The sequence below is a fragment of the Macadamia integrifolia genome, chromosome 7 (genome assembly GCF_013358625.1).
Source record: "Macadamia integrifolia cultivar HAES 741 chromosome 7, SCU_Mint_v3, whole genome shotgun sequence".
Lineage (NCBI taxonomy): Eukaryota > Viridiplantae > Streptophyta > Magnoliopsida > Proteales > Proteaceae > Macadamia > Macadamia integrifolia.
In genome coordinates, this window is record NC_056563.1 from 23,661,074 (window position 1) to 23,684,010 (window position 22,937).

Sequence of the window (22,937 nt, forward strand, 5' to 3'; positions counted from 1 at the left end):
TAGGCAGCCCTGTCGGCAAAAAGCCAAAAAGAAAAACCTGTGAGTTGGGTGGGACCCATGACGCAAACGAAGCAGCAAGGTAGTTGGCCACGAACATGTTTCCTCCCGCACTGTCAGCCTCACGATTCTCCGCTAATCATAGTTATTCGTTGTCTTCTTGTCCTTCTTCTCGATGGGTTCCCTTCATACGTAACGTCGGTGTGGAGGTTTAGTAAATCTGGGCCCATCCCCACTCCTACCATTAAATAAGGGCTCTACGTCCTGTTCCCTACGGCAACGATGAGATCTCATGTTAATGAAGAATTGCAACAGCGCCAATAAGTTACGACAAACTGACGGAAATACCCTCCCCGCTCTCTATTATTTACAATTTTTTACGTACAGTTGAGAGTTGAACATCTGTTCTTTTTAACTTTTCACATGTATCCTCCTTTCCTTTTTAAATGATAGAAAATAGGAGAAGTGTTCGGATCGTCACATATGAATCCAAATCCAAGTGAACATATGTATAGTCATATCTACCATGGACCCACACATAGTGCATAGGAGCGTGGCTTTTAAAATCTAGATTGCATCGATCAAGACTGATCCTCACTCCCCAGTCTTGAGTCTCTTGACCAATGTAATACTGATCCATTGGTACAATCCAAGTGTTAAAAAAAAAAAAAAAAGTTCCAACAGCCGATGAAAAAAAAAAAAAAAGAAGGCATAAGAGATTTGATATCAATCCTAATCGATATAATTGGAGATCGTCGGGAGCAATCTCGAGTTTTAAAACCTCGCACAGGAGTGCTTTATAATATATGTAAAGTTCATGTGGCTTAAGAAGAAAATGTAAATAATGTTAATAATAAGAGAAGGAGAGAGAGAGACTACCTTTTAGTATAGTTGGAAAATTATGTTTTGATTTGGGCGAGTCACTTGACTTTAAGGAAAAAAACATGAATCTTGGTTAAGAGTCATAAAGACGTGTTCAAATGAAAAAATAATAAGATCATAATCGATTCAATTTTAGTTACAATTGACTTAATGTTTTTGCATAAATTATGTGAAACTCATAGAGTCTTTTTTATTTATTTTTTATTGAACCATACACTATCTATAGACCATAAGTTTCAACTATAATTCACAAAACCTTAGAATTTTTTTTTGTTATCTTTAATATCCCCCCCCCCCCCTTTAATTTCTTTTCTTCTTACTTGTGAAACAATCATAGCATCAGTCCCTTTACATTCATAGAAGAAGAAAAAGGATGATATTTTTACCCAAAAAAAAAAAAGAGTTGCCCTAACTAGTTTTGATTCGTCCATCTAGTTTTAAAAACAACAAATAGAATTGAAAAATCTGGTTTTCCAATTATGCCTTTTTACATGTCCATCTGATCTCTCTTATTATTATTATTTATTTATTTTTGTAATATTTTTCTTCATCTATGGACTATGGTAAAGAGAGAATATCTTAATCCATGAATTTTAATGGTTGAATATGACTCTTAAAATATTTTCAATAACATTTTCCGATTTTTGTTAGATATTTTGACCAATCACAATGAAAAACTTTATTTATTTATTTATTGTGAATGGTGGACATGGACATTTTAAAATTGATTCAGGCTTCAACTAGAAGGGGAAAATAGATTTGGTTTTCTTAACTACGTATCGATTATAGTGGCCCATTTCAAGTGTGTCGGCAACACGCAATACATTGTTCTTCCATTTAATTATCCAAATTTCCACAATCTTAATACGGAGCTGATCCATCAAATCTTGGTTACAATATTTTATTAACACATGATGAGGTTTGATTGTATCTAAATTTAACAAATGGTTAAATTACAATATGTATAACATCAATTAAAAAAACAAATCATGTTTGGTTTTAACCGGTCTTCTTTTAATTAGAGTGAATAGTCCACGTGGCAAAGCGAGTAGCTTAAATTGAAAGACCTTCAAACTTGGATACTAATTTCCCCCACAATTGTATACGAAAAAAGAAAAATAGAAAGAGCTTATTTTCACAATTGGAGACATGCATTAATTGGCTTGAAAGGTTAATCCTTCTATGTGAATCAATATTGGATTTGTTCACATCAATCCAAATCCTTCATATGAGATTTGGGAAGGTCAAGATTTTCATCTTCATATTTTATATTTGGGTTGAAGGCCAGATTTTTCAAATTGGGTGCTAAACATGCTTGATAGTCATGGTTTATAACAAATATTTTATTAAAATTTCTTTGGACTATGGACATACAAGAAGTGTACACTAAGAGGCCCGAGCTATCCTCGAAAGAACTTCAAAAGGTAAGATAATTAGAGGCCAGAACCATCAACATTTGAATTGATTGACAAAGTGTGGTAGGTTGGCAAGTGCGTAAACACACACACACACACACAAAAATTAATTATGCATTTAAATTATAAAGAAAAGTTTTTGTAAATCCATGGAGGATGGTTCACCTACCATCCTAGAGTTAACAAAATCTTTTAAATTTTTTAGTACCTTCCCAAAGTACCCTTTCAATACCCAATTGACATCTTAAGCCTTGCAATGAATGGATTTTTATTGACTATAGCCCTGGTATAGACAAGCAACGTTTCTACAAGATCAATGGATGATAGTGGACATGCCACAAGACTCGAACTCACAATCAGTTGACTCAAATGATGATGAATTTAAAGTATTTTCACCACTAGACTACCACCTCCATTGGTTATTGTTTTAACACATTTCATATAATAGAAAAATATAGGTGATATGTATTTTGCTCTTTTCTTCCTTAGGTTTTAAAATGATTAAAAAATCCTACCAAAAGAAAAGGTTTGGACTTGAGAATTTGAGGGCCAAAGTTCTGTTGACTTTTTTTGTTTGTTTTTTTTAAAGGTTGTCTCTACTAGATACTAAAATGAACAGAACGTGGATCCCTTCATTCTCTTTTAGCTATTCGTGTTGCCACGATTACTCTCACGGTCACACTCACACCCACCTTTGAACCCACCCAACGTAAGTGAAAAAAGAATAAAATCGTCACTAACAAATGAGGACAAAATTCACAAGGGTACAACTATGATGTATCGTTGGTATCAGCCAAATGGATGTTTCATTTTTTAATTTTTGGCCGACTCAATTGATATCAGCCGACAGGTATCGGTGTCATATTAGTTTCGCTACTGGCTTACAAGGTGTCAATCTCAAATCGTACCTGTTAGATCGATGAAGCTCGACTGTTTAAAGATCAATTCAACTTGTACCGATTATTAAATGTGTCGAGTTCTGATTAGACCCGTTTATAAATAAATAGTATACAATTCAAGGGATAAATCCGATGGACGCCTAACCCAGCCCATTTACAAACTCGATCATTTATATGTTTATTTTATTTTTATATTTTAAATATATATATTGATATTTTTATCAATTATTGAACATAATTAAGTGTAATATATTTTCTAAATTATTGGTGATTTTATAATATATTAATATCTTAAACAAGATAATTAAAGACCATTTAAAGCTCGTTTTAAGATTTTATTGGTACATTATCCCATTTAATGTCCGATTATAGCCTGAGTAGCTTAATTAAGAGAAGGCCGGTTAAAACCCAAACCCCGATCGAATCCGATATAAGATCGATTAATTTCTTAATAAGTAAGTCATGGTCCAAGGGTATAGGCCCACTAGGACTGGCCCGATCCGATCAATTGACACCACTTAATGATGTGAATTTAAAATCGAAACCATTCACCGAAATCGAACCGAGCCATTTACGCCAAAATTGCAAAACCATTTATTTAATGGGTTGGTTCTAGTTTCAAGTTTATGACCGATTGATTAAATGGGTCGGGTCAATTTTAACCGTTTAATCCGTTGGTTTCAAACCGAATTAACACCGTGAAAATCAAACTGTTTAAATTGTCAAAACCAATCCGATTAACCCATATAACAATTAAATATTTGATTGTTATAACAAAACATTATGGTTTAATTTATGGAAGAATTAAAAACCATAGAGTCTATTTAACAATCTATTCAATAATTTACTCATATTATGTAGTTATCTAGTTAAATCATAGTTTGTTCAATGCCTCAATTAATTTGATACAAGATTGAAAAGTTTATCAACAAAAACAAATTTTAGTAAGCATGCAAATAAACTAGCAAACCGATTGCTAACCGTTTAAAAACCGTATGAAATAAATCACGATTAAAATCGTTTAAAATCGTGAAACAGACTCTGTTTAAAAACCGTAGAACCAAAACTATACTAAACGGTTGCGGTTTTAGAAAATACAACCGTTTAGCAAATAATGCGGTTTTAGTTTCAACCAAATAAATGTGAACCGAACTAAATCGCACCGTATACACCGAAACCGAACCGATTAACACTCTCACCACTTAGGTGCTCACATAGTAGATATTGGCTGAGGGCGTTTTTGTCATTTTGAATAGGCAAATTTTGTTTTCTTGGGTGGGATTCGACGACGTGGCAACTGGCAAGTATATGAGTATTAAATGCATATTTCCAAATCCGACGTCTCATAGAAAGGACAATGTCGTAATAATGTAATATGGTAGCCAACAGTGGGGCCATTCGTAATATCATAATCTTCGGCCCTTTTTATTTAATCTCCATTATTAATAAACAATTATTTTTCGCAACGTAAAAATTTATGATCCACACATAAGGGCCGGTCGTTACAAGGTTACAACTGTTACGAAGCACAAAATCCAAATCGAAATGTCCCGCTCTGTAGAAACAGTGACGGTCATGATCAGTGAGAGTATCTATAGCTGAATTACTACTTTTCAATGCTTACACGCAGTGGAGTTAAAGACTACAGAGTAAAGACCAGAGAATCTTTTCCAAATCTTTCTTCTCAGATTCCGACTTCTCCCATTTAGTTTGTTGTCTCCCACGTTTCGTTCGATTCTCCGAAGAATACTCTAAGTTCGAACTGGAACTTCAAAGATTTTAGTTAGTCGTCGTTCTACCATCCTTCCACGTTCCGATTTCAGAGGAACGGGGTGGTTTTTTGATTTTATCTAATCCTGAACGGGTTTTGTTGTTGTAGCTAGAGCTAGACAGCCTAGACTTGGTAATGCGTGGTTGGCTAGATACATTTCCACGGAAAGATTCGGTGCTGAAACGTTTTCCTTTTGGTTATGGATTTGCAGAAGTGATAATGGTGGTTTCTGATGACGGATTAGGTTTCTAGAGCGCAGGTTTTGCTTGGTGTGCTGTTGTTCGATCAAGAAACGAAGGGTTTTAGTAATGGCAGCTGTGCATACTCTATAGGGGACAGAGGAAAGGGTTCAAGTGAAAATTTCTGTTTAGATATGTGCTGTTAGGAAGGTTTATTGCTTTGGGTTGGTGGAAGGATTTACTCATGATGTACACTTGGAAATTTGGCTTCAGGAGATGAACTAGGGTTTATGATTCTTCATTTTACTGTATTTTTAAGGAAGAAATTGAAAAAGTCTCAGAGATTGTCCCGGCTAAGAGTGGAAGCTAGAAGCTGATGCTGATCAGATATGCCCAGCATTAAAGCTCCTGCGTCGAAAAAGACCACAACCCTATTGGTTAGTCTCTTCGCTCTGCAAATTGTCCCGGCTAAGTTGAATGGAACTTGCTATCTCTCTTTAATGTTATTCTTTCTTTCTTCTTGGTCCTCTTATTCGTGGACGACAGGTTGCTGTAAAATGTAGGCCGTTAACCGAGAAAGAAAGGCAAAGAAACCGTGACATTCTTCGGGTGACCGATGACGGGGTACAGTGATAAACCACAAAAAAAATTATTTTAATTTTATGAATGTATCTGTTTGGCAGATTTCTAGAAAGGGAAAATATAGCATTTATGATCAATGGAACTCGCAGGAGGTCATCGTGCTGGATCCCGACTTGTCAAAGAATTACCTGGATCGTTTACAGAACCGTACGAAAGAGAAGAGATATCGTTTTGATTTTGCGTTTGGGTCTCAATGTACTAACATGGTATGCTATTCATTTCTTCGGCTCTAATGTCCCACTTACCTTGAAATTTTGCTTTAAACATGGTATGCGTTCTGTCTTGATGGTGTCATCAGAAGGATATCATCCAGATGAATGAATTTTGGTTTGCATATTTTGGACACTAAGCATATCACTGTCTTAATCGGTAATGCTGTTTTTTATGGGAGTATTTGTGTTTTCCAAGCTTAATTCTATATCAGAAGCCATACTCCTTCCTATTGCAACCTAACTTCCCAGCCCTCCCATCCAAAAAAAGAAGGGATGAAAGAAGAAGCTTTGGTGGAGGCTGTCGTCTGTGTAGCTAGTTGTATTATTTAGTCAAGTCGAGTTATCTAGATATCTTGGGTGGTGAAAAGGAATTTATTAATAAAATTCCAGAAATTTTCTTTCCTTGCTACCCTTAATGTTGGCTTGGTGTCTTTTGTTTTTGTCTATTGGAAGATCTGTGGTTTGGGTACCTGGCCCTATGAAACAATTTTTCAGGACCATGACCATTAATGGAGATGATGTAGCAGCAGAGGACAGTGCACAGTGCCCAGTGCCCAGTGCCCACTATTCAATTCTGTAAAGGTCCTTATAATTGGGAGATCTCTGATTTGTTTATTGTCCCAAGGAGTGTCATTTTCATGTCTGTAAGTATGCATAGGTATGCATACAAGTGTTAGGTTCTTAATTAGAAGTGTATTCTCTTTTTGAAATCACACTACCATGCTCTAGATGAGTTATCTACGGAGCATTCGTATTAAAATGGTGTAGAATTGGATGGCTTGAATAAAAAAATGTTATAATTCTTAATAATTTTTTCTTTTCTTTATATAGTCCCTAGCTCTTAGACAGGATCCTTCCCCTGTTGGGCATGTCATACACAGAAGGATGAGTACTAAGAATTCCTGCTCTGAAAAGAGTGTTGATTATCTGATACTGCATTACGTTCAAGAGGGCTATGGCCAGCCTTCCTTGCCCTGTTTGGTGTATGTTTCCCCGGAAATCTTATGTTACCCCTTGGAAGGATAATATCTCCCTATTCAGTCAGTCCAGTGGGAGAATCCTTTGGAGGCTGAAGGGTAAATGATGGTCTCAGTAGCTCCAGTAGTCATGGATGCAATGTAATCCGCTGGTTGATTCAGCCATCGGCATACATGTTGATACTTTTTTGAAACCAGCCTAACCCAGATGCAAGATTACACTTTTCAAATGCTGCACCAACCATGGACTTAACTTTATTCTCCAAAGTGTCAATAGCCCAAGGTTCAAGACCTCGTTTCGTTTCGGTGTTTCAGTGGTTTTGTATCCACTGAAATATCAAAATTTCGTCGAAAGGGTGTACCTTTTTCACATGTGTTTTGCTGCCCATTTTGTGGGGCTAATGGCTGAAGTGCCCGAAATTAGCGAAATTAGTGAAATGAGCGAAACCAAATGACCGATATGGTTGAAATTTCGTCGATGTAGTGTATTTTTGGGCCGAAATGAGCGAAATTTCGGAACAAAATGACCCAAATGTGACCGAGAATATGTACTTTTATATTCTGTATGCCATTTTGTCTCGGTAAAAAAAAAAAACATACTGAAATATCGGAGATTTCGGCGAGTTTTCAAATCTTGCAATACCCAGCCTTGATCTTTCTAGCCATATTATGTGTTACGTAGTATGTACTAAAAACACCCCAACCAAAAAATAATAAGCAAATGCATAAACATAATAAATAAATAACAAGGAATGAAAACCTTCTCAAAGGGCTGTTGATTATGGTAGACTATTCATGAATACTCATTGGGTAGTTAATTTTATTTAGCTACTCTCTTCATTTTGAATGCTTGAAAATACAGGCTGTGTTTTTTTTTTTTTTTTGGGGGAGGGTGGGGGTGGGGGGTGGTCATCATTATACTTTCATTTATTCGTTCTTGTCTTCTCATAAATCTTCCTACTTTTTCTATGAAAAATTTATAAAGATAAACAATAAATATACAACTCAACCCTGCCACTGTTTTTGTATTGCTTGTCCGAACCTCTGGTGAAGGAGGAGGGTTAGTCATGTTTCAAGAGAACGGAATTGGGGACAGGAGCAGTTCCCATTGATCCAATTGGATCGGAATCAGCCAGAATCGGTTGAAATGCTAGAAATTGGAATCAGGAAGAAGCAAAGATGCCCCAAAATCTGTGGGTTTTTTGGAATTCTTTGATTCAATAAACTTGGGGATTTTGCCATCCATTCTTGGCTTCTGTCTTTGGTCCTTGAGCTGTATTTAAAACAAATAAATTGCAGAAGCATGCATTTGACTATTGATTATAGTAGGATATATTTCAATATCATTTAATTGTTTGCTATATGAACGGTTTACTCTATGATATATGACATCTGATAGCTTCACCAAATTTAGGATGTCTACAAGACAAGCGTCTCTTCTACAATTGCTGGGGTCATTCAAGGTCTTAATGCAACTGTGTTTGCTTATGGTTCTACGGGAAGGTACTTCTTGAATGTTGTGTTCTTGTTCAACAATCTGAAGTGTACTCTCATAAGGTTGCCATTTTCAGACCTGGCCATGGATCATATGAATCATAGGTTCTGTAATTGTTTAAGTGCTTGCCTTGTCTATTATGATTTTTACCACTGGAATTTGCATGCACTGCCATCAGTTTCTTATATCTTCTCCAGTAGAAGTTAAAGTGCTAATAGTTGGAACTAAACTACGTACCTGAACAAAGGTTTCATGAGGTAGGAATTTAGGTCAGTAACAGGGCTTGATTGCTTCAGGAATCATATTGAGCATGGCTATTATATCTCTTTCCATTAAATGATACTATAATGCTCTGCTCAACTCAACTCAACTCAACTCAACTAAGCCTTACCCAATTAAATGGGCTTGGCAACTTGAATTCTGTTTCACCAAGCAACTCTATTTAAAGACATGTTTTATTTCCCGTGTCCGGATCCTCTTCTGGACCATGACCTCCTGCAACAATCTCACACCATCCATTGGGTGTGGGGATGGTGGCCCCCACACCCCTTGGATGGTGTGAGATTGTTGCAGGAGGTCATGGTCTAGGAGAGGATCTGGCCTCTTTTTTCTGTGTAATATTACTGTGATACATTTTCTCATGTTTGGGACCAAGTACTGCTGGGAGCCTGGGATCCCAATAACTTGATGCATGTCTCACAGTCAAAGGATAAGGACCTTACATGAATGGTCCCACCTCAATGATTAGAATACACAAAAGAGTAGGCTTTGAAATGTATGCGTTCGTAGGAACTAAGTTGTAGCACATGCTCTGGCATATGATAACACCAGGGCTTGTTTCTGGTTTACCTTATGCCCATAATGGTGAGGAAAGCGCGGAAAGACTCGCAGTTGCACTAGAATTGGGAATCCCAGGCACATTAGTAGTCTCTCAGAAGAATCTTAGTCTAAGTAGGACTATAAGAATATGAATCCTTCCTTTTCAGATAAAAACTCCTAGTCCAAATATAATTTGATGTGGGGAATCGTAGTCCTAATGGGATTGTGAAATCCAAATCCAAGTAAGACTAAAAATGAGGAATCCTAATCAAATCAGAAATGCAAAGGCAATAGCGTATCCTAATGCAAATCTGAATAGACTAACTCAATAAGGAAGTAAATTAACTAGAATAGCAGAAAATAACTTGCTGAATTGTAGCCTGAAAGAACTAAATGATATATGAAGAAAAATTGCAAGTTCAAAAGTACTATATGCATAGGAGTAGCAAGAAATCCAGGTTTGTAAATTTGGGAATTGAACAAAGAGATCACTTTGAAAATTAGTTAATTTCTGGAAACTATGAAGTTGAGAGCTAGAAGCCGAGAACAGTGTGGTACGTAGTTGGAGCTGTGCCTACCTATGGTTGCAAGAAGAAGAAGAATCAAACAATCAGCTCAATAGAGGGTGCTATGCCTCCTTCTTAACAGAGAAAAATATGCAGGATAAACGATGACTCTTTCCATTCCCTTACTGAATAAATAATATTTGACTTTTGAACTCCACATCACCCCACTACTAACCAACTCCTATCTACCAACTTAATTAATAGATTCTTCTACTAATTAACTCCTACCAAGACACTATTATCACTAATACATTCTTAATAAAACATAACTACCCAGCACACACAAATTAATCTCCCCAAGTCCTACGTGGAGCATGGTACGTATCATCCCTTCCCCCCTAAGGAACGGTCTTGTCCTCAAGACCGAATTCAGAAAACTGTGACTTGAAGACAGAGAGGTCTTCCCATGTGGCATCCGTTGGGGATGTACCATTCCAATGAATCAGTGCTTGTGAATTCCCCTTATGCTGCCTATACTCCAGTACTGCTTGAGGGTGAGGATGAATGGTGTCTGTGTCCTCTTCAACTGCTGGAAGTTCATGCTGAACCAAAGTGTCTTCTCCTATCTTCCTCTTGAGTTGCGAGACATGAAAGACGGAGTGAATTCGTGCAACAGCCGGAGGGTCAAGCTGATAAGCAACAGCCTCAATACGCTGTAAGCCCTTATAAGGACCATAGAACCTTGGAGATAATTTTAAATTTCTGCGGAATGACATTGAGGATTGTCGGTATGGTTGAAGCCTTAAATAAAACCAATCTCCCACTTGAAACTCTCTTTCCTTGTGGTGCTTGTAATACACCTGCTTCATGCGATTCTGTGCTTCCTGCAAATTGTGCTTGGGCTGCTTAAGCATGAGATCACGATCCTTCAGTTGTTGTTCCACTGATTCGATCCTTGCTGTTCCTGGAATATAAGTAAGTAAAGTAGGTGGGGAACGGCCATAGACCAACTCGAAGGGGGTGGCCTTAGCTGCCGAATGCTACCCTGTATTGTAACAATCCTCGGCCCAAGACAACCACTTCCCCCATTCCTTCAGACTGGAGCTGCAAAAACACTGAAGATACATCTCCAATGTTCGGTTACCAACCTCACTTTGACCATCGGTTTGGGGGTGATATGCTGAACTGTAGTTGAACTTGGTGCCATTGAGGTTGAACAGCTCTGCCCAAAATTTGCTTGTAAAGGTAGGGTCCCTGTCGCAGACTATTGATCTGGGCATTCCATGAAGCTTGAATATTTGGTCAAAGAAGACCTGTGCAACCCCGGCAGCAGTGTAGTGATGAGATAAGGCTATGAAATGGGCGTATTTAGTTAATCTGTCAACCACCACATACACTACTGATTTCCCTTTTGAATTAGGCAACCCTTCTACAAAATCCATAGATATGTGATATGTCTTCCCAAATCTGAGAGGGAATAGGTAGGGGCTGCAAAAGGCCGGCTGGGGAGGTGTGCTTTGATTTGTGACTTTGACACGTGTCACATTCAATAATTTCCTTCCTAACTCGAGATCTCATTCCTTGCCAATAAAAGGAATTTCTGATTCGGTGGAGTGTTTTGTGGAACCCTTCATGTGTGCTACCATGGAATTGCCCTATAATATCTCCAATTAAGGGAGAATCTTTATCCAAATAAATTCACCTCTTAAAGAAGATTAATCCTTCCTTAAATTCCCATGGTCCCACGGCTTCTCCTTCCTTAATTCTGTTAATCAATCCTTGTAAATTGGACTTGGATTGGGTGTCTTCCTTGATTGCATCAACCCAATGTGGAATGGGATGGGAAATGGCAGCCAACCCACCTTGTAACTCTGCCTCTCCACCTGAATTATCCCTCCTTGAGAGGGCATCTGCTACTACATTTTCTCTTCCCTTCTTGTATTTAATTACAAAATCATAGCTCATCAATTTATATAGCCATTTTTGTTGGGCTTCCGATATGATCTTTTGACTCCACTAGTATTGCAAACTTCTTTGATCAGTTCTCACCACAAATTGCCTTCCTAAAAGGTAGGAATGCCATTTTTTAACAGTCAATACCAATACCAGCGCCAGCATTTCCTTTTCATAGGTGGACAGCAACAAACTCCTTCCTTGTTGGGATTTGCTAAAGAAGGCAATCGGCCTTTCTTGAGCTAATATAGCTCCTAGACTTGATCCACATGCATCACATTCCACAATGAACCGCTTAGAGAAGTCGGGTAAGGCTAAGACAAGTGCTTTTAGTCATAGCTCGTTTTAACTTGTGGAACGCCTCCTCAGCTGCTGGTGTCCATTTGAAAGAGTCCTTCTTGAGCATGTTGGTGAGGGGACCGGCAATTTTAGCATAGTTCTGTATGAACTTACGGTAATACCTTGTCAAGCCCAGAAATCCTCGCATCGCCTTGGGGGTTTTCGGTTGTGGCCAATCGGTCATGGCTGAGATCTTATCAGGATCCACAGCAACTCCCGATTCTAATATAATATGACCAAGATATTGCACTGAAGATTGACCGAATTGGCATTTCTCTTTTTTAACAAATAATTTGTTAGCTCTTAAAATGACCAAGGTCATCTCTAGATGCTTGATATGATCTTCCTATGAATGACTATAAATTAAAATGTCGTCAAAGAATACCAAAATGAACTTTCGCAAGTGATCCTGAAATACCTGATTCATGAGAGATTGAAATGTTGATGGTGCATTGGTCAGACCGAACAGCATGACCAAGAATTCATAGTGGCCGTGGTGTGTCCTGAAGGCTGTTTTAGCAATATCCCGTGGCACCACACGAATTTGATGATATCCAGATCGCAAATCAAGCTTAGAAAATATACGGTCCTAGTGTAGCTCGTCCAAGAGTTCATCTATTAGAGGAATAGGAAATCGGTCCTTGATTGTGGCCGAGTTGAGTGCTCGGTAGTCCACACACATTCTCCAACTCCCATCATGTTTTTTGACCAGTATAACCAGTGAAGAATAAGGACTGTTACTAGGCCGAATTGCCCCTGAAGATAACATCTCTTTTACCAACCGTTCGATTTCCACCTTTTGATAATATGGTACCGATAAGGCTTAACACATTCCGGACCGCAGCTCGGCTTCAAGGGAATTTGATGATCATGTTCACGTACATGTGCCAATTCTTGGGGTTCCACAAATAGATCTTGATACGCGTCCAATATCAGCTGCAATTGAGGTGGATGAGGAGTCTCCTTACCTGTGGATGATGCTGGTCTTATGTAGTTAAGCTGGAGCACAATTCCTTGAGAATTTTTAGGGAGCAACTGGGTTAGTTGCATTTCTCCAACAACTTCACTTCCTTCCACGTTTCTTCCATGGAGTTTGACTTCCTTCCCATTAATATTGAAGCTCATCCTCGGTTTAGAAAAATCCCAAACGATAGGTCCAAGTGTCGTTAGCCATTGAGCCCCTAATATGATTTCATTCCCTTCAAAAGACAGAATGTAGAAGTCCACCTCTATAGGGACTCCTTGAAGGGTGAGCTTTACGTTGGAGCACCGACCAGGGCTGGATAATCTCTCCCCTGATGCCACCATTACCTCGAATTTGTTGCTTTGGTCAAGAGGAAGCCCGATCCTTCTCGCGAGTGACTTGTTCATGAAGTTGTGAGTACTTCCAGAGTTTATTAGGACAATGGTTGAAACGCGTCCAACTGAACCCCGAACTTGCATTGTTTGTGGCACATGCGTTCCGCACATAGCATGAATCAAGATTTCAGGCATCTCTTGCATCTCCTCAACCATTGTTTCCATCGATTCCATTCCTTCAGCCTTCCCTTCATCGTGGAGACCTTCTATTACAAACAGTCTCTTACAACGATGTCCCGGCAAGAAACGCTCGTTGCAGTTATAGCAAAGCCCCTTAGATCTTCTTTCTTGGATTTCAGCAGGGGTTAATCTTTTTACTAGTAGAGACGAGCTGGTGACATTAGGTTCTTTAGGAGGGGGAACCCCTTTTTTTACCTCAGGTATGGAAGTGACTCTTCGTTGTTGCATCATATTGTGAGATTCATATAGTTGTGCCAACTCGATTGCCTCAGATAAGGAGGTGGGTCGCCCAGCCATTACGTCAGGTCGGATGCTATCCTTAAGTCCACTAAGGAAGCAACTAACTTGACGCTGAGGAGATAATGGCCCGACCTTTGAGGGCAATTTTTCAAACTGTGTTTGATAACTTCGAACAGTACCAGTTTGCTGCAATTTTGTCAACTCGGCAAAAAAGTCCTGAAATTGTGAAGGCCCATAACTTACATGCAGCCCGCCACAAAATCGCTGCCAAGTTAGTTCCCTTTCTTCTTGATGAAACAATTGATACCACAGCTGCGCCTCTCCTTCCAAATGAAATGATGTGAGCGCTACTCGTTCTTCATGAGGAGTTTGATGGAATTGGAAGAATTGTTCCACGTGACAAACCTAGCTGGTAGTGTCTTCTTCTCCATTGAAATGAGGGAAATCGAGCTTGACAAATTTTGGAGTGAAGGATTGTGAAGACCCTGGTTGTCGACTGCCAAACGTTCTCCCCGATCGATCTTCATGAAACTGTGGTGGAATAATAGAATTCTCCTCTTCACGTTCCAGTTGATTTGATCGCGAGCTCAGTTTTTTGAGTACCTCATTCAGCGTGCTCATGATCACATTTTGCCCTTCAGAGAGAGATTCAACTTGTTCCTCGAGCTTATCCACCAGCTGGTCCATGTTCCTGCTCTGATACCAAGATGGTACGTAGTTGGAGCTGTGCCTACCTATGGTTGCAAGAAGAAGAAGAATCAAACAATCAGCTCAATAGAGGGAGCTGTGCCTCCTTCTCAATAGAGAAAAAAATGCAGGATAAACGATGACTCTTTCCATTCTCTTACTGAATAAATAATATTTGACTTTTGAACTCCACTTCACCCCACTACTAACCAACTCCTATCTACCAACTTAATTTATAGATTCTTCTACTAATTAACTCCTACCAAGACACTTTTATCACTAATACATTCTTAATAAAACATAACTACCCAGCACACACAAAATAATCTCCCCAAATCCTACGTGGAGCATGGTACATATCATTGTGATAGAACAAGAAGAAGATATGACCACCTAACCCGTGAAGTGTTACAACCACTTATCCTAATAGCTTGAGCTATTACAACTCAAGGCCAACAACAATGTGTATCAACACCCCTTGCACATGCAGACCTATACACATATTGGTGGTCAAGCATCATTGTAATTATTATATTTTTTTGGATGAATAAATAAATTTATACATAAAGAGAAGAGAAAATACAAGGGGAAAAAGGGGTGGGAGGGGAGGCTTAAGCCAACAAGGAGAAGCCAACCCCAAGGGGAACAAAGCAAAAAGCAACTAATAAAAGCAAACTGCAGCAACCAACAAGAACCAAGAGAAGGTAACCAGCAACCAAAGCCAAAACAGGGGGAGGGGAGGGGAGGGGGGGTCAAGAGGAGGGGGGAGGGGCTGTCAAAAGGCTCCAAGAAGAGATTATGTGATCATTTCTGATGAATAGGGGATCAGCCGGGAGCGAAAGGAGTGCAGAGATTGGAATTTTGAGGCAACATCAAAGAAGATGGCTTTCTAAATCCTATCCGGGGATCGGGAGTTGGAAGACCATCTACGGATGTTACGCTCCATCCAAAGTTGAGTAATAGTAGCGGAGAAAGCTAACTTACCAATGGTGTCACAAATGGAGGAGCTTGCAAATGTCATGTCAACCCAAATACAGTCCCTATCAAAGGGAAGAATTAACGTAAGGGAAGACCAGCAACGAGCAAGGACAGTTTTCCAGACCAAGGATGAGAGGGGACAAGAGAAGAAGAAGTGGGGGATATCCTCTTGACCATCAGGGCAAAGGGCCAGAGGCAACAGGTAGGATTGACAGGGATGTGATGGCGAATAAGGAAGGACTACGTAGGAAGGCAGTTGGAGAGACATCTCCAGGTAGTGAAACTATGACGGGGAATATGGCCTTTAAACCAAGCGAGGTTATGCTATGGAACAACAGGACCCGAGGATCTGACAAAGGACTAAGCAGAGGTAGAGGAGAACAACCCATTGGAAGAGGGAAGCCAGACACATTTTTCCCTACCACGATGACCAGGGGGAATGGGGGGAGAGAGGCCCACAGATCCGTAAGAGGGGGGGAGAGGGAGGAGGAGTCCAGCCCTGAGGGGAGAGAATGGAGGAGACAGGAGAGGATTTGGGAAGACTAGAGGAATAGATGATCCTAGGGGTGACAAGAGAAGAGAGGATACCCAAGGGGTGCTAAGGGTCCATCCAAAGGGAGGTCAACTACCCATTGCCAATAGTGGCGGAACAGGCAATAAGGGCAAGGGGTCTGAGGCTGAGGATTTTACGCCAAATCCACGAGGGATCAGAGGGGGAGGGGCAAGTCCAAAGGGAGTTATGGGTAAGCAGAGAAGAGTAGACCCAGTCAACCCAGATGCTTTGATGCTTGGAGGCAAGCTTCCAGATAAGCTTGAGGATGCCCACAGAGTTGACCTCCTTGATTCTTCTGATACTAAGACCAGCTTCAGACTTGGGCAGACAGACCTTTTCCCAAGACATAGGATGGAGAAACTTGGAGGAGTCAGAACCTTTCCAGAGGAAGGAACAGAAGAGACTTTCAATGGATTTGACAGTGGAAGCAGGAAGGACAAAGATCCCAGACCAGTAGTGATAAAGAGATTGGAGGACAGATCTGATTAGAACAAGCCGACTAGCATAGGAGAGGAGCTTGCCTTTCCAGAGCTGGAGCCTTTTCCTAATCAGATCAAGCATAGGGGAACAATGGTGGCAGAGAGCCTAGAAGAGATGAGAGGGAGGCCCAGGTATTTGACTGATAAGGAACCCAAGGAGAAGTCAGTAATACCAAGGAGAAGCGATTGAATCTCAGAAGAGACACCAGAGAGGAAGAGATTAGATTTGAGGAGATTGATGGAGAGCCCAAAAAGGGATTTGAAGGAATGAAGGGCTGACATAATGGAAGAGATGGAGAGGGAGTCTGCTTTAGAGAAGATCATGATGTCATCTGCAAAAGCAAGGTGAGTGAGACAGAGGGATTTACACTCAGGAATAGGGGAGATGAGGTGGAGATTAGAGGACTACTGAATAGAGTAGGAGAGAACCAAGAGAGAGAGAGAGAGAGAGAGAGAGAGAGAGAGAGAGAGAGAGAGAGAGAGAGAGAGAGAGAGAAGAAAGGGGGAGAGAGGGCAACCTTGGCGGATACCCCGCCCGCAGGGGAAGTACCCAGCAGGACTACCATAGACTAAAACAGAGAAACAGGGAGTGGAGATGCAGCAGAAGATCCAGTGGACAAAGGAAGGGGGAAAAGACATTTGGAGTAAGACTTTAGAGATGTAGTCCCAACTGATAGAATTAAAAGCCTTGTGAATATCAATTTTGAGAAGAGCAGAGGGGGAGTGATTTTTTCGGTCAAACCCTCTGACAATCTCATGACAGAGGATGATATTGTCAGCAATGCTCCTCCCAGTAATGAAGGCTGACTGGTTTGGGCTCACAAGAGAATCAATGACTTTCCCAATCCTATTAGCCAAAATTTTGGCTATGAACTTGTAGAGCAGATTACAGAGAGAAATAGGCCTAAAGTCATTCTATGGGTAAGTAAAGAAGAGTATACCCAGTCAACCCAGATAATTAATATATTATCAACTCATACTTGTGAGTTTGTGCTGGAATGAACAGAATATTGAAGAGGAAAGGCTTTCTGGTTAGAAAACCACTTTTCCTTACCTTTCCTTGTTCATTCACCTCTATATCTTTTTAGCTTCTTTTCTTGTCTTCTTGATTCAGGTTGCTGATTTAATATTTCAATTATATGATTAAGTTTTGCTGTTCTAATTTGCTTGATTGTTGTATGCATTGGAACTCTGCATGTAGGTTCATTGCAGGATATTAACTGTTAAATTTAGTTGAGACTATTTAATTCACTTCTTTCTTTTTTATGATTTTAAAAAGAATATATCTTCTACTCTCTTTTTGGGAGAATGATGAGAATTTACCCTTCATTCTAAATTTTACCAGTGGTAAGACATATACAATGGTTGGGACCCAAGATGATCCTGGACTAATGGTTCTCAGCTTGCACACTATTTTTGATCTTATCAAGAAGGACCGCAGCTCCAAAGACTTTGAAGTTTCGTGTTCCTACCTTGAAGTTTACAATGAAGTAGGGTGTGAATTTTGAATTTAGTGGACTATTTCTTCCCCCCCCCCCCTTTTTCTAATCTACGATATTTTAACATAATTTCTGAGTCCAGGTTATCTATGATTTGCTTCAAAAATCATCCGGGCATTTGGAGCTTAGAGAGGATCCTGAGCAAGGAATAATTGTTGCTGGGCTTAGATGCATTAAGGTTTGCCATTGCAAATATTTTGGAAAGTGGGACATGTATCTCATTTATTTTTCTAGAATTCTATTTGATGTGATAAGGACACAAAACTTTATGTAAATTTTAACTTTTTATTAATTATTATAATAGCTAAAGTTTAGGGTTTGTAAACCAATCATGTCTTGATTAAATGACGATTTTGCTGTTTCTTGTTTCACATCTTATATTTTAATGAAGAATTATCTACATTTTCAATTATTCATGCGTAAGCATTCTGAACGAAATTGACAATTATTATGTGTTTCGTACTTTAGTCTACAAATTTGTTGTCTTTGAATGCTTTGTTCCCCCCCCCCCCCCCAGTAGTGTCTTTTTCCTTGTATGAGGTTTTGACATATGTTTGCATTCAATTCTTATATTTGTTGTTGGAAAACAAAATTCCAGGACTCTCTTAGGCTTAAGACATTAATGGAGCCGACTTTCAATTATCCTGTGGGAATTAACGGCCTGAAAATTTTTTAGAGGGCAAAAGAAAAAATTGAAAAAGAAAATGAAACTATCTTTTCATCGAATTTGAATTTGCATGAGCGAACCCATGGGATTCCACATTAGAACAATAAAAAAGACCCTAAAGAGCTTGAATTACTTCTTGATATTGTTATAGGAGCTTACTACTAGGAGCCAAATGGGGATGGAATTTTGGTTCTACTAGTAGTACTCCATGGAGAAAAGAAAATTTCTCACTTTTTCCATTGCAATTGAATGAAAAAAGGAAACAAAAGAAGAAGGAATTTTTTTTTTCTTTATCCCCTACAATTGAAAACACTTTCAAACATGAATAACAAATGTTGTTCATGAAGTCCAGACCCACCAATGAAGAGCATGGAGCGCACACTTCCCAAGAAAACTCGTACTAAAAAAACTGCTTCAAATGGAAACTTTTACCGTTTGAAATTAGTAGTTGCAATCGTGATATAGATCCACATGCTGGTCTCCATTGTCGAAGGAGGAAGAAGACCAGCCAGACCAGCAAGCCCTTGGGCTGATCGAGCCCAGTTGGTCCTCTATTTTTTTGTCCCTATGCTGGCCACATCAGTAGCCATTGAACTAGCATAGGATGCCGCTGAAGATTGCATATTTTCTTTCCATTTTTGGGCTTCTAGAAGACCCCTCAAGTTGCCAATTGAACCAGCAATACACAGCTGTCCAGAAGACGTTTTTTTGCTGCCTTCGATTATCTTTACAGCTGTATTTTTGTCCTTTGTGTTTAACTGGTCATACTTGGTTTGCACAAGTCAAGTTGCCTTCGAGAATGTCCCTAAACAGTTGTCTTTTATAATTTCTTAGGCTCTAAGTCAGTGGTTAGTTACTTAAGCAAGTTAGTTTTCTTTTTATTTTAGTTTCCTATTTGGGAACCACCTTCAATTTTGTCAGTTTCTACTCTCTATTTAAGAGGCTGCTGTATCAATTTACATTAATTAATGATAGACAACTGATTTTCAGCGTATGCTCGCTCCAATCTCCTGAGAAAGGATGAACAACATCTGAGATAGCCGTTATCCCACTCCATCCTTCTTATTATTCTCTTTGTTTGCTTGTGTGAGAGAATGTTTGAGTGATCAAAATCATCCTGCTGAAGTTCATCAGAAACTCCATTAAAAGGTCAGCTTGGAAGCAGCCAAAGCAGGATCGTTCTCAGCCAGATTGTCAGGGTTTTGAGCCAAGTTGACTTTGGCTGTGCCTCTCCAACCACCAGGCTTTTCTTCAAGCCATTTTAGGGTTTATTTTGGAAGACCCCTAGGAGCCCCCTTCTACCTGACTTTGAAGGCCATCAGAGGCCTGGACAGCCAGCCGCACCTCTTTTCTTTTCTGCTGGGGTAAACCCTGTTTCCACCAGGGTGACCTAGGTGTTGTTGCTCTATTGAAGGACTGTTGAGGGGGATTATTTGAAGGATTATACAGGCCTATTTAGGCCCTCTTTTGTTCAGGTGTGAGCCCTCTAATTTCCCTATTCCCTGTGTTCTTATTTCAGCTCTGTTTTAAGGTTTTGTTTGAGCTGTACTTGGTTGAGAGCTGTTGTTATGGTCTGTTTACCTAGGGTGAACCTACCTTACATTAAATCGGACCTAGTAGTTTTAAATTTTAAGTAGTTTTTGGTGGGAAAATGATTTAAAAGTTCACATCCTAGCATTTGATGGAAATGTCATCTTACTTGTTTGTTAGAAATGGAGTTGTGTTAACTTCCATTTATAATTGCGCGTTGAGAATTTATACTTCAATATTATCCAACTCTTTTGAAAAATTTCTATTTTTTGTTTGTTTCCACTTTACTCTTTCCGCGTTCTCCTTTGTCGATTGATCAACTGGGGCCTGCTATCATTTTGCTTTTATTTTTTGATCGTTTCCTCCTAATTTCAGGTCCGTTCAGCTGATAGGATTCTTGAACTCTTAAATTTGGGAAATAGTAGGCGAAAAACAGAAAGTACGGAGGCAAATGCAACATCTTCACGGTAAGTGGGCATTTACCATGTTTTTTTGCCTGGAGGGGTGATAATTAGGAGATTAAGTGAATGTAATTGAGGGGGCAACAGAGAAATCCCCAATGAACGGAAAAATAGTAAATGGACCTCTAGACTATACTATCCTCTACTTTCAAATCCTTCCAACCCTTTACAATCAGTCACCCAAAAAATCAATGGACCCTTCACCTTTGCACCACTTTATAAGCTGGCTTAACTGTGAATGCTTGTTGTCTTTGGAAATTTAATTTATTTCTTTTCTCAATGTTACTTTGCAAATTATACTGCCTAGTAGACATAAATCCTTGCTTGTTGGGATTTTTCTTGCCTTGTGAGCTGTTTAGAAAATATTGCGTTGTTCTTTGTGACTTGCTCTTGGGTGTTAATTACTTTTTGTTGCTTATTTACCTGTCCTCTTGCTTCACTCCTCCTCCCCCCCCCCTCTTTATGTATGCAATTCTTTTGGGCTAGTTTACAGATAAGCTGTGACAATGTAAATAAGAAGAAACCAGCAATGGAGTAGAAAGAAAAGAAGATAATGGAGAAGAAGACAACTACTGATTGGAAGGAAGGAGTTGGGTGTTTCCATTTGGTAGCTACATCTTATATTTATAAAAACTAATAATTAATGTTCACCCACATATGTACTAAAAACATAATTAGGGGTGTCAAAAAATCCTGTAGGGTGTGCTAGGGTTGAGAATTTCAGGCCAGAGGCTGGGTTGGGTTGGGTTTGGGTTGAGGTCTCAACCCAACCCAACCCAATTCAACCCAACCCTGTATATTAAGCATATAATAAGATAAATATGCTAATAATTATAAATTGGTACTTATAGAAAAAGGTCTACAAAAAGTCTTTCGTTTTCCACAATCTACGTATATACGAAAACTTTGGTCTTTGGCCTCTGTAATGCATCAAGATCAAACAACCAACTAACCAATAGTATTGGGCTGGGATAAATTGGGTTAAGCCCAACCCAATCATATCAGGGGTGGGATGGGTTGGGCTTGGGTTGAGATATCCCAGCCTGACCTAGGTTTGGGCAGTGCTTGGGTTGTGTTAAAAGACCTTAGGAACCCCAGCCCAACCTGGCCCATTGACACCCCTTTATAATATAACATATCAATGATGAAACTACCCTTACACCTGCGGTAACATTACTAGACCTTATATTTGTTGATGTATACATTGACGCTGCCATTCCTTAACAATTTGAGCTTTTAGGTGAAACTGTGGCGAACATGGTATAAGAGCAGGGAGGTCAAGTGTTCGACTCCTGGGAAGTGCATCAGAAGAGTTTTCCCAACAAAAGTTCTTCGCCCTCAGTGCCGCGTGAACTCCACGAGCAAGGACCATGGGATCTTTGGCTTACGCGTGCGGGAGAGTGTTGTTGTATACATTGACGCTGCCTTCCCTTACAATTTGAGCTTAGGTGAAATGGTAGCGAACAATAGTTAATTCCATAATGCTCCCCCTCAAATTGGAATATATATGGGAAAAGAATGGTCCTTGGTCGCATTCTCTACGCCCAGACACAGCCGGGCCATGAAAAGACCGCCTTGCCCCCTGAACCGCCTCCTGTTGATGCCTCTGCCTGCCCTCCCATTGGCCTGTGCACTGGTGAAGTAGCCATGGGACCAGGGATCGTTCTATCGCCCATAATATACGTAGGGTTAGCAGGTTACAAACAGAATTTGTAACCAGACTTTACCTGTCCCTCCACGACTGATTTTAACTTGTGATCATGGGTCAAATGATGTGTAATTTGAATTTCTTTCCCGCTGCTCCTTTTTTGTTTTCTGTAAGAGAAAGCTTCCTCTCCCGCTGAAATTCTTGCATCAGATAGAATCAAAGCAGCGCATGGAATGAATTTTGCCATCCAATAAGCAATGCTTTTGTCAGACAATGTAGGAGCTGGTGTTAGCCAGGTATTAAGGCTTTGCTATCGCTCCTATGTAGTGGTTGGCTTTCAAAGTAGTATTCCTACCGTAGCTGAGTGCCTACAAACTAAGAGCTTCATCAGAAGGAAGCAAGACAAGGTTTTGTGCTTCATAGATAAGGCTTGTTCCCTCGTGTAGTACTCGCCCCTAACAAGCAACGCTAGCTGTACAAAGTAACAAAGATTATGATTAGATTAATGATGTGGGCCTATTTTCAGCCATTCATTGAATGATAAATCACTACAAGTGACAGAGATACACT

The 22,937-nt window shown here is 39.6% G+C and overlaps 1 protein-coding gene across 2 annotated transcripts in view; it reads left to right on the forward strand.

The window, feature by feature from the left end:
• Positions 1 to 4,714: 4,714 nt before the first annotated feature.
• The window catches only part of LOC122084520 (kinesin-like protein KIN-8B), a 26,718-nt gene continuing 8,495 nt past the window's right edge, over positions 4,715 to 22,937 (forward strand). The window contains exons 1-7 of one of the 2 annotated variants that reach the window (XM_042652822.1): positions 4,715 to 5,580; positions 5,690 to 5,767; positions 5,875 to 5,991; positions 8,389 to 8,477; positions 17,908 to 18,052; positions 18,144 to 18,239; positions 20,634 to 20,725. In XM_042652822.1, the coding sequence (XP_042508756.1) occupies positions 5,533 to 5,580; positions 5,690 to 5,767; positions 5,875 to 5,991; positions 8,389 to 8,477; positions 17,908 to 18,052; positions 18,144 to 18,239; positions 20,634 to 20,725 (665 nt within the window). In that variant the 5' untranslated portion in view covers positions 4,715 to 5,532. The remainder of the gene's footprint in view (positions 5,581 to 5,689; positions 5,768 to 5,874; positions 5,992 to 8,388; positions 8,478 to 17,907; positions 18,053 to 18,143; positions 18,240 to 20,633; positions 20,726 to 22,937) is intronic. The other variant, XM_042652821.1, reaches the window with a different exon arrangement.